Raw genomic sequence first — 12,222 nt, 5'->3', positions numbered from 1 at the left:
AGATGATGCTGGGGGGGGGATTGTGCATGAGAGTTTAGATAGGCATAATAACACTGGACTTAGTGTATGAGCCAAGGTTATTGAAATAAGAGATGATAAGAAATGGAGGGCTGGAGAAATGAAGGGAAAGCCTGTATTTCAAACTAATTGGAGAACGTGATTTATGACTGTTAATTGGAGGAGGGAATTGTGCTTTGATACTATGGGCTCAGGGGAGGGGAATCCAGTTTTTGGCTTCGACTACGTTAGTGCCGATGCTATGCTACTCCAATAAAGATTCTTTAAGGTAAACAATGCCTCGAAGGTCTTTGAAGAGTTTCATCTGTCGGAACCATGACAGTCGCATTTGCATGCTTTCGATCTGCTAAGTGGGCAGGAGACGGAGCAAATAACGGGAGCTCACGCCATTGCACTGGGTCTCAAACCCGGTGCAGCTCTCCAGCTGACAAGCTCAGTGTCAATTTAACCCGTGAGCCATTTTAACTATCAGGTGGAAAATAGTCACTCTTCAGTTACTCCATGAGCGACACTTGATTCATACAACTGCACAAGGGTTGATTTGTACGTATCAAAAATGTTACTACAATACTGGTAATAATAAACCAGCTAATTTACAGCGTTTTCATGGTATGGGATAAATTCTCAAGCCAACATTGCGGGGTTTTTTGTTTTTTTTACATTTTAGGTTCAATCCACCAAAAAGCCTTTCCTTAGTCCAGGAGTACAGTCCGTTTTGATTAAATTGAAGCCCGGTGAGACCACAAAGGCAGCATCTTTCAAAGACCTGGGACTCAAGCCAATTCCTAATGGGATTACTTCTTTCTAAGTCTGAAATATTTGTTCCGAACTCACAGGCGTGGCTTCCACATCCTTTCTTTCCTTGCTTCTTTCTCCCCTGCATAGATCATCCTTTCATGAGATACTACAGACTCAGCAATGAAGCTTTTTAAAAAAAAAAAAAATAAATCCCGCTTATGAAAAAGAAGTCTTTTCTCTTCTCTCCCATTTTGAATGAGCTACTCCATAGATCTTCCACAAGATATAGTCCTCGGTTTACAACCTTTCATTTATTAGCGACAGTTCGAAGTTACAACAGCACTGAAAAAACTGACTCATGACCGTTTTTCATTCTTTACGACCGTTGCAGCATCCCCATGGTCATGCGATCAAAATTCAGATGCTTGGCATCTGCCTCACATTTATGATAGTTGCCCTGTCCTGGGATCAGGGCACGTGATCCCTTTTTGCCTAATTCCCACAACACTGTCTTATGACTAAAGATATTTAGCCATGTAGTAGGGCTGTATTGTTATTATCCTTCTCACCTTCCAATCTTTCCTACTACCTTCTCCTATGGGTATCTTATGATTTATCACTTGTTTGTATCTTATGATTTTGTGATTATATGGTTTATGATCTATGACTTACCACTTTGCTTATGGTATGTAGACTGAGAGCTGATGCACCGGAGACAAATGCCAATCACACTTGGCCAATAAAAAATATTCCTAGAGAATATTCCTTCTGACAAGCAAAGTCAAAAGGTGATCACTTGACCCTGGGACACTGCAACCGTTATAAATATGAGTCAGTTGCCAAGTGTATGAATTCTGATCATGTAACCATGGAGATGCTGCAAGGATTGTGAGTGAGAAAAATGGCCCTAAGTCTCTTTTTTTAGGGTTGTAACTTTGAACTGCCACTAAATGAACTTTGTAAGTCGAGAACTACCTGTACACTGATTAAAATTCAGGACTGGACCTGGTTAAAATCTGGACGGGAGACCACCAGGAACCAACGTCCTCAAGGGTAATGCTAACCGTTTTCCTAATCTCTTTGCAGATGTGTCCCAAGAACCAGAGGAGAACAAACGCCATTTCCTACCTGCCAGCAAACAGGGTCCATTAACCAACATCTCGAAGCTGAACTCATAGGGGAAGGGATTGTAAACGTCACCTCTGAAGATGTCGGGCTCCTTGGGAGGCGTACAAAAAGACGGGTCACTCTTCAGACTAGCAGAGCCAAAACAACTCGTGGAGCTGAAGCAGAAGAAAAAGCGACACTGCTGACTGCCACATCCCACTTGTCCTGTGAAACTTAGAAATGATTGTTAGGAGATAAGACATATTTCTAGGCCTCTTCAGAAGTTATTTTTCTTGGGGTGGGAGAAAGAAAGGTGTCAACGCTGCTAACATCCGATGCTCTTGCTTTGACAACAGATGGAAATGCAGCCATTTTCCTCTATTGCTTTTAGAGTTCGTTGATGCTGGGAGGGGGAATGTGAATGAGAGTCCAGCTAGTCATAACAATAATAACTCAGCCGTAGGAACCCAAGGTCATTGGGCCCAGAGTCGATAGAGTTTTGTCGGCTGGAGAGCTGGGGAGAAAGCCTGCGTTTCAAGCTAATTGCGGAATGTGATTTACGACTGTTTATTGGAGGAGGGAATTGTGCTTTGTTACTTTGTACCCAGGGGAGGGGAATTTAGTTTTTGGTTTCAACTATGTAGTGCCGATACTTTGTTTCTCGAATAAAAGTTTCTTTAAGGTAAACCATGCCTCGAAGTTCTTTTGAAGAGTTTCATCTGTTGGAACCATGACATAAGGAAGGAAGGAAGGAAGGAAGGAAGGAAGGAAGGAAGGAAGGAAGGAAGGAAGGAAGGAAGGAAGGAAGGAAGGAAGGAAGGAAGGGCTTTTTGAAATGAATGTCACCAGAAGAGTTTTATTGTTTAAACCACATACTTACCCATTTACGTTGATTTCAATATTGTGAAAATTACAGGGGGGAAAACCTGGAGAGGTATTATCTGAAGTAAATCTGGGCTTGAAACCATTACATATAACATTTGTCTGAGGGGGGGGGGGAATTCTACAGGAAGCTTTCTTTACAGTGTTTTAGAGTTAAGGTTCACATAACCAATATTTAACATGTCAACCTGACCGTATGACGAAATTTTATAGAGATTTGGGGAGGTGAACAAAAATATTTAAGAACAAGTCTGCAGATTAAGAAAATATACCCGTTGTAACATAAAGGTCAGACATCTCTTACAAGGCTAGAAGTTTGGTTTTTTTACAAGCTCCGTTAAAAAAAGACAGGTGGGAGAACTAAATATTAATACTCCTCACTTAAACATGCTCGTGCTTATATTTTTTTGGTATTGTGCTTATAATATTTCGCTCATTCCCTCGTCACTCTCTTCTTTCCTTGATGTTTTGTTCTTACTTGGTAATCAAAATTTCCTCCCTACTGGATGCATGGAGTCCGCACAGAGGAGAGCTCCCCAAAGAGGTCAATATTGACCCCCAAAGGGTCAATGGGACGGTCTGTTGTTATTTGTAGTACTATTAGTTACAATAGTATTTGTTAAAATTTCATATAACTTGGAATCCAGTTTTGGTCACCACTAAATCCAGTTTTGGTCACCACGATGTAAAAAAGATGTTGAGACTCTAGAAAGAGTACAGAGAAGAGCAACAAAGATGATCAGGGGACTGGAGGCTAAAACATATAAGGAACAGTTGCTGGAATTGGGTATGTCTAGTTTAACGAAGAGAAGGACGAGGGGGGACATGATAGCAGTCTTCCAATATCTCAGGGGCTACCACAAAGAAGAGGGAGTGAAGCTATTCTCCAAAGCACCTGAAGGCAGGGCAAGAAGCAATGGATGGAAACTAATGAAGGAGAGAAGCAACCTAGAACTAAGGAGAAATTTCCTGACAGAACAATTAATCAGTGGAAGGGCTTGCCTTCAGAAGTTGTGGGTGCTCCAACACTGGAGGTTTTTAAGAAGACATTGGACAACCATTTGTCTGAAATGGCATAGGGTTTCCTGCCTGAGCAGGGGGTTGGACTAGAAGACCTCCAAGGTCCCTTCCAACTATTCTGTTATATGAAGAACAGTTGCAGGAACTGGGTAGGTCTAGTCTAACAAAGAGAAGGTCTAGGAGTCGCAAAGGTGGCTGGGTAATTCTCAGAGTTGAAGTCCACACATCTTAAAGATGCCAAGGTTGAGAAACACTGCATAGGGTGTTTGCCTTACTGGCTGACTCACATTCCCCAAGGTCTCTATTTGTTCACTCTGCAGGAAGCAGTCACACATTCCCCCTCCACTATGGCTCATTCAAATGACTTTGAGCCTCAGGTTGAAAGTAACAGTGAATTGTATGAGTGGAGACTTAAGCTTGGACATCAAAAGTGGAGCCGTAGCACACATATGGCTTACTCAAAACTGTTGAAAGAGCTTTCCAAACTAGCTAAGATGTGGGGAGATACTTTAACTCTTTTTTCTCTATGACTGCCATAGTAATTTTCTGGCTCTTAATAATCTTAAGCTTGTGAGGTACACAAGAAATGTACATGTTGTAATTTTCCATTTCTGTTCAAGGAATAGGCATATAGAGGCACTTAGCTAAGGTATTTTTAGGAAAGGAGATATAGAAAGCTGGAGGAATAGAGAGAAACTACATACACTGACTTAAAGTATACTTTTAGAATAGTCCACACTATTGTAGAATAGCACATAGCTTATAAATAACGTATTATTCATTTATATAAGGTTTATTCTTTATAAAAACTGCCTAGAATTAGTATTTTAAAGTATAACTATGAGCAACAAAGTATAACTATGAGCAACAAAAATCATTAGAGGTCTGGAGGCTAAAACATATAAGGAACGATTACTGGAATTGGGTATGTCTAGTTTAATGAAGAGAAGGACGAGGACGGACATGATAGCAGTGTTCCAGTATCTCAGGGGCTGCCCCAAAGAAGAGGGAGTCAAGCTATTTTCCAAAGCGCCTGAAGGCAGGACAAGAAGCAACGGATGGAAACTCATCAAGGAGAGAAGCAACCTAGAACTAAAGAGAAATTTCCTGACAGTTAGAACAATTAACCAGTGGAACAACCTGCCTCCAGAAGCGGTGAATGCTCCAACCCTGGAAGTTTTTAAGAAGAGACTGGACAGCCATTTGTCTGAAATGATATAGGGTTTCCTGCCTGAGCAGGGGGTTGGACTTGATGATCTCCATGATCCTTTCCAACTTTATTGTTGTTGTTATTGTTTATTATTATTATTATTATTATTATTATTATTATTATTATTATTATTATTATTATTATTATTATTATTATTATTATTACCAAAGTGCAGCCATGTTTAACTGAAGCATGAACTCTTTTACACACATAGCTTCTAGATGCAAAGCAGGCATCCTTATAGACAAACAAGGGAAGACATAAATCCTTTATAATTGCAATTATTCAGTATGGGTGGAAATTCATCTCATAGACGAGCTATACCCTGAGTTAGCAAGATGTTACAAATCATGCTACAGAAAAAGGAGGGCTTTTTTGATCTAATAACTGGAGGGTCTGGTAATTGTAATGGTTGCTAGGCGGTCGGAAAGCATGTGACCAATTTAAACCTATCAACTGGGCTCCCTTTGGAAGGATGTGGCGTGAAGCACAGGACACGGTATAAAAACCTATGCAGAAACTGATTCGGGTGTGGACTCTGGGATCTGCCGTTACCAAGAGTTCCACCGCTTTTGCAAAAGCTTTAATAAAACTTGCTTTCTCTTCCAACCTCCTCGGAGGTTGAATTTTTATTCCTCCCAAGCCCTTCAACGTGTCTCCAAATACCATGAAAGCCATGAAAATCACCATAGGCCCAACCTGTCGTCACACAAGCTTCCCGTTTCGCTTTCACTTTCAGGCACGGCTACAACTAAAGGCGTGAGTACAGATGGGAAGAAGACATGCATGCCACCGTTGGGCAGGGTTGCCAGCTCCCGGCTGCTGGTGAAGAGCACAGTCAGTGTTGCTGAGGGCTCAATCAGGCCTGCGCTGACGACGAAAGTAGACCGGGCCTGGTCTCCATCAAGGATCAAATGTCCTGGGTAGAAGAGAGGAAGTAGTTAACCAATATCCAGCGTCGGAAAAAAGAGCCACTCTCTATGATCTGCATAGAGGAAACGGGAATCGTTGCGCACTTTCTTCCTCTCCTTATTTGACCACGGCCATTCGAGTGGCGAGATTTTAATACAGGTGTTGAAGTCATTTTATCTTACTGAAAACGTTGCCCAGAATAGTTAAAGAGTGAGGGGCAAATATCCCCTTGAGCACAGAGGATACCGTTTAAAAAAACCTGTCTTTCAACAGAGTCACTTAAACCAATGTTATCAGAGGGGTCCTACAGAGGGGTCTTCAAACTACAGAGGGGTCTTCAAACCTGGCCCTTTTATGACTTGTGGACTTCAACTCCCAGAATCCCTCAGCCAGCGTGCACGCTGCCTGAGGAATTCTGGGAGTTGAAGTCCACAAGTCATAAAAGGGCCAAGTTTGAAGATCCCTGCCCTATAGTACGACTTAAGCTACGCTGATTGAGGAATTCTGGGAGTTGAAGTCCACAAGTCTTAAAGTTGCCAGGTTTGGAGCCCCATGCCCTATAGCAGTGGTGCCAAACCTATGGCACGTGTGCCAGAGGTGGCACGCAGAGCCCTCTCTGTGAGCACGCGCCATCGCCCCAGCACACGTGGTCTCTAAAAGTTTGCCATCACTGGCCTAAGGCCAGCCAGCTTGGGGCTGCCATTGGGGAGCCCACCATCCCACCTGCCAGAGGCCCCCTGGATCTCCCCCAACCCTGCTCGGCTCCCACAGTTGTCCCTCCCCATAAGCAACATCAAGGTGGCCACGCCCACCCCGACTGTGCCCACCCAATATGCCATGACTACTGCAGCCACACCCATTCAGTGGTCACGCCCACCCAGTCTGCCAAGCCCACTGTAGCTGCGCCCGCCAAGAGGGCCACACCCACTCGCCATCACTGCCCTATAGCATAGATCACCCTTTCTTTTACCCTGGAGCAGTGTTTCTCTACCTTGGAAACTCTTAAGATGTCTGGACTTCAACTCCCAGAATTCTGATAGAGATTTGTCTGGTTTGGTTGAACCTCTGGTATGGCTCTCACCTTCCTCAGAGTATGCCAACCCCAAAACCATCTGCTGCCTTGTATTCTTTCTACAGTCTTTGCAGTAACCTCTGCCTGCTCAATAGGAATAAACCACTCAGTCACCCCTAATGGATCATCACTAAGCCTCATGGCACTCCTATGGGACATTCAGGATACTGAATTCTGCAAGTTGAAGTCCAGACGTCTTAAGAGTTGTCAAGGTCGAGAAAAATTGCCCTGGAGGTCATCTAGTCCAACCCCGTTCAGGCAGGAAACACTATACCAGGGGTAGGCAACCTTGGTTCTTTTATGACTCGTGGACTTCAACTCCCAGAATTCCTGAGCCAGCATGGCTCAGCTTGGAAGCCTCTCCCTTTCCCCTCAACATGGCTGGCTCAGGAATTCTGGGAGTTGAAGTCCAGACATCTTAAGAGTTGTCAAGGTCGAGAAACATTGCCCTGAAGGAACTCTTGAAATAATCTGTAGATCTCAGGGAAGCCCTGCATAAAATTCTATATTCTATATTCCATTCCATACTCCATTCTATTCTTATTCTATTCTATTCCAATTCCATTCCCATTCTTATTCTAAGCCTAGTCCTAGTCCTAGTCCAGTCTAGTCTACACACTACACTACATTACACTACACTACACTCATCATTCAACAAATGTATACAGTGCCTACAGCTTATGTTATGTGGTGAGCAAAATTTAAAAGAACGTTTATTTTTTTTCCCCAACCATAATTTTCTGCAGAGCCCCCATGACTTTTCACGAATCCTGGAATTTTGTGGAATCTATTTGAGAGAGGTTGGTACAGATGCAGTGCTTAAGAAGTGTGCTTTGACTAAGAGAACAATGCATGTTGATCTGTGTTCACGAAGGCCTTGAGATTTGTGCTTTGCTCATAACTCGCTATCCCCTCTATTCTGCCTCTCTAGTGGATTGCTAAAATCTGGTGCTCTTAGAACCAGGGCCCTATCGTTCTTTATACGGAGAAAAGTCACCTTTCGGGACCTTTCCATGTCAAGAAAATGCTTTGGGGAGTCCATCCAGAGCCAGGTTCAAGCCCCATCTGACTATTCTTTTCAGAAGTTCTGGGTACAGAGCTCTCTTAGAGCAATATGACCCCCACCAACCATTACTGCAGCGGAGCGGCTGGTTGCAATTCATGTTACAGTCAAGGCAGCAATCATCCACTGGAGGCCGGGTCTGGATCTGGAAGGTGGAGGTCCTGTTTCCTGTCTTTGCTTCAAAGCTTGAGACCACCTCGGTCTCCTCCAAGGGATAGACGAATACTCCTGTGCCAAAGAAACCAGGTAATATAAACTGACTGTGCACCCCTTAACATCAGCATTTCTCAACCTTGGCCTCTTTAAGTTGGGTAGACTTCAACTCCCAGAATTCTCCAGCCAGCCATTCTGGCTAGAGAATTCTGAGAGTTGAAGTCCACCCGTCTTAACGTTGCCGGAGTTGAGACACGCGTTAATCTTACATACCTTCTTATTGTGAATAATACTGAAGAGATAGCCGATGACCTCCACTGGAGGCATACCTTCTTGGGAGCATCCAGGATGGAAATTATGGAGGTTGGAAGTTGATAGAGATCAGGTCTGATGTTGTTAATGACCAGCTTGGACAAAGTGAAGGATGATGGAAACCATACTTCTGCTACATGTAGAGAACTACCCTATAAAGAGTAGTGGTGGAGTAGTGGCTAGAATGCAGTATTGGCTAGTAGTGGCTAGAATGCAGTATTGCAGGCTAAAACTGCTGATTGCCAGGAGTTCGATCCTGACCAGCTCAAGGTTACCTCAGCCTTCCATCCGTCCGAGGTCAGTAAAATGAGGACCCAGATGGTTGGGGGCAAATATGCTGACACTGCAAACTACTCAGGGACTGCTGTAAAGCACTATGGAGTGATATATAAATCTAAGTCCTATTGCTATAAGTCCCCACTTGTCAACGCTGCAAATACTGTATATTCTTGCTTTGACAATGTGCAGAACTGTCTGGTATTTATATAGTTAAACCAGCAACCAGGAAAGAGGGAGGAGCATAAGGATAGTCCGGGAGAAAGAAACCGGAAGTAAATCACATCTTCCAAGTTGATTGGAAGATGTGAACCATGACCCTACAATAAGGGAGTGGACAATGTTTGGAATGTTATCCGTACGGAAGAGAAGCAGATCTAAGCATTCCTCCATATTGTGCTGACGTATCTGTAACATTAATAAATGCTTTTAGGAGAAAATATGCCTGAAAGTCCTTTTTAGTGTTTCGTTAATCAGACATATGACATTATGCTTAGATCTGCTATATATTATGTTCCTGGCACTAGAAGTTATTTACCTGCTCCTGCAGGAATAGCTGAAGAATCAGTACCCAGTCCATTAAAACCAGGAATGTAACATATAAACTATGCTTATATAACATTGTTTTGTAAGGTGTTGGTTGTCACCTTTAAAGCCCTTCATGGCTTGGGACCAGGTTATCTGAGGGGGTGCCTCTTGCCGGTCACATCCACCCAACCCACTAGAGCAGGGAGGCAACAAATGTTGTGGGTCCTGTCCCCTAGGGAAGTACATCTGGCAGGACCCAGAAAAAGGGCCTTCTCCATGGTGGCTCCCTCCCTCTGGAATATCATCCCTCCAGAAATTAGACTGGCCCCCACGCTGACACCCTGAAGATGTGGTTTTGCCAGCAGGCCTGGGGAACCCAAATGGGATGGAGCCCATTAAATGGCTGAATGAGTGTGTGTTGTCGCCAAGGAGGAGGTTATTATTTTATTATTTTTATTCCTCCTACGTTGCATTTTTATCTTCTGCAAGCCATCTAGAGTCACTGTGAGCAAGTAGGCGGCTATATAAATTTTCCAAAATAAAATAAATAGCTTTGGAACACTAAAAAAAAAAAAACAACAACCCTCACCTTCCACAGGTTGCTGCTCCAGATTGATGTAAGTAAGGTTGGCAGTGATGCCCAAGGTATAGCCATTGGCACAGGCCTTCACACATGAGCTCTGTAGAGGAAGGGCAGTCCAAGAAGGCAAGCAGTACAACCCTGGCATGGTCTTTGGGTCAAACGAAGGGTTCTCAATTTCTGCAGTTAGATGAGAAAAAGGCAAAGGACACAGGGAATGCCTGGTGAATCTAACCCCCAGAGTTGAGAATTGATTTAAAAATGGAGGCAGCTGTCATTCAGAGTGGATCTAGATCAGGGGTGTCAAACTCGCAACGTCACGTGACGTGTCGCACGTATCATGACTTTTTTGCCATTGCCGGCAATGGAGTGGGCGCAGTTTCGCCATGATGCATCCGGCCCGCGGACCAGCAGTTTGACACCCCTGATCTAGATGAAAACAGGATGTAATTGAGCTTTATTTCAAGCCATTAATGAAATGGCAAAACAATTTGGGAACTTCCACATGAGGGTTCTGGGCCATCTGGAAAGCAGCTCCAGATGTTTGTGATCCCACAGCATCAGTGGGTGTCGGTAATCTGAGCCAAATTTCTTCCAACTCAGCTGTGATGTTGCTGACACATAACAAAAGTTTTTCCTGTTGCAAGATTGTGAGATGAAGACTTTGGAGCTTTGGGAAGACCCATTTGCCCATGTCAAAAAGTTAGCACTTGACATCTCTTCCTGCTTCTGAACCTCAGGCATCTTAAGAAATCCTGCTACTTGGAAGGCTTTGCAGCCCCCTTTTAACACAACAAGCAAAGACAACAAGCGTGTTTCTTCCATTAGTTTCTTAGTCTGGCCATAAAGTACAAAGGCACAGAGCAATGGTGGCGAACCTATGGCACACGTGCCAGAGGCGACACTCACAGTCCTCTCTGTGGGCACGCGCAGGTCCATTAGGCCGCCGCCACCCGGAACGGCAGCCCCACCCATTATAAAGGAGGCGAAGCAGCCAGCTAGCAAGCTTGAGTAGAGGTGGTAAAGCATGCCCACACCCAGCAAGCCAAAGGCCACCCCAAGCAGGGAAAGCTGGATCCCCATTGGCGCCATGGCCCCCCAGTCCCAGCTAGGATTGCGTGCTAGGAGAGAAGCAAGCTAGAACTAAGGAGAAACTTCCTGACAGTCAGAACAATTAACCAGTGGAACAACCTGCCTCCAGAAGCTGTGAATGCTCCAACACTGGAAGTTTTTAAGAAGAGACTGGACAGCCATTTGTCCGAAATGGTATAGGATTTCCTGTCTGAGCAGGGGGTTGGACTAGATGACCTTCAAGGTCCCTTCCAACTTTACTATTATTATGATGATGATGATGATGATGATGATGATGATGCCATTTCCCCCTTCTATTCTGCAGGAATAAGCCAAGCTGCTTGAGAGTTTCATTGTTCTTTCTTTCTGGGCGGGGCATGGGGGGGTGGCTGGGGAATTCTGGGAGTTGAAGTCCACACATCTTTAAGCTGCTGAGCTTGAGAAACGCTGTTCTAGATGATTCCAGGCTGTTCTATGGAACTGAGGAATGGAACAGGGTGAAAAGTGTCCTTCTATGGCAGGGGTTCCCAACCAGGGGTGCGGGACGGTATTCCAGGGGGTGCAAAAACTTGGGTTTAGAAGTTTCAAAATTACAGTGTATGTGCATAATTCCTTTTTCCACTTTTGTAAGGGGTGCGAGAATATATCAGAAGCATTCTAGGCGTACGGGGTAGAGAAAAGGTTGGGAACCACTGTTCTGTGGGAATATAATGGCATGGGCCACCTGAGAAAATGTGACAATCCATGTTTTCAACATTTTTCCCATGCCAGTTGTGTCTCTAGTGGGTCTTTTGATAGCTAGCCAAGCTGCCTACAAAGGGGAAAATGTTATTCAGGAAGTAACTATTTTTTCACTTCTGCCTGAGCAGGAAAATAGCCTTGTATGCAATGACAGTTTAAGTCAAAAATGTGTGCCTTTCCCTCCCTGATTATTTTTATGACACATAGCCAGGCCTCCATTATGTTGCTAGGCACAATGCATTTCAAAGTTGTAGTACTGACAGTTTTACTTGTGAGAGAGATTGCTTAGCACATTACTGAGCAAGCATTTTTTAGTTTAAGTTTAAGCCTTGAGAACTTGACCTTGCTAAGATTGCGAGACTACAAGTAGTCCTTGACGTATGACCACAACTGAGCCCAACATTTATGTTGCTAAGTGAAACAGTTGTTAAGGGAACTCTGCTCCAATTTACGACCTTTTTTGTCCCAGTTGTAAAGTGAATCACTACCGTTAGGTCAAGTGAACCATCCCGGTTGTTAACTTAATAACATGGTTGTTA

General features: G+C 43.9%; 1 protein-coding gene across 1 annotated transcript in view; it reads right to left on the bottom strand.

The window, feature by feature from the left end:
• Nucleotides 1–10,019, bottom strand: part of VWA5B2 (von Willebrand factor A domain containing 5B2) — a 43,287-nt gene extending 33,268 nt beyond the window's left edge. Inside the window, exons 1-4 of the mRNA XM_015823627.1 lie at nucleotides 9,881–10,019; nucleotides 8,089–8,250; nucleotides 5,675–5,894; nucleotides 1,885–2,039 (exon numbers count right to left, since the gene is read on the bottom strand). Coding sequence (XP_015679113.1) covers nucleotides 1,885–2,039; nucleotides 5,675–5,894; nucleotides 8,089–8,250; nucleotides 9,881–10,019 — 676 coding nt within the window. The remainder of the gene's footprint in view (nucleotides 1–1,884; nucleotides 2,040–5,674; nucleotides 5,895–8,088; nucleotides 8,251–9,880) is intronic.
• Between the last annotated feature and the right edge of the window lie 2,203 nt (nucleotides 10,020–12,222).

The sequence above is a fragment of the Protobothrops mucrosquamatus genome, unplaced genomic scaffold (genome assembly GCF_001527695.2).
Source record: "Protobothrops mucrosquamatus isolate PMUCROS unplaced genomic scaffold, P.Mucros_1.0 scaffold1931, whole genome shotgun sequence".
In the NCBI taxonomy this organism is placed as follows: Eukaryota; Metazoa; Chordata; class Lepidosauria; order Squamata; family Viperidae; genus Protobothrops; species Protobothrops mucrosquamatus.
The sequence above is the reverse complement of the archived record's forward strand: the minus strand, read 5'-3'. Positions and strand labels throughout refer to the sequence as shown.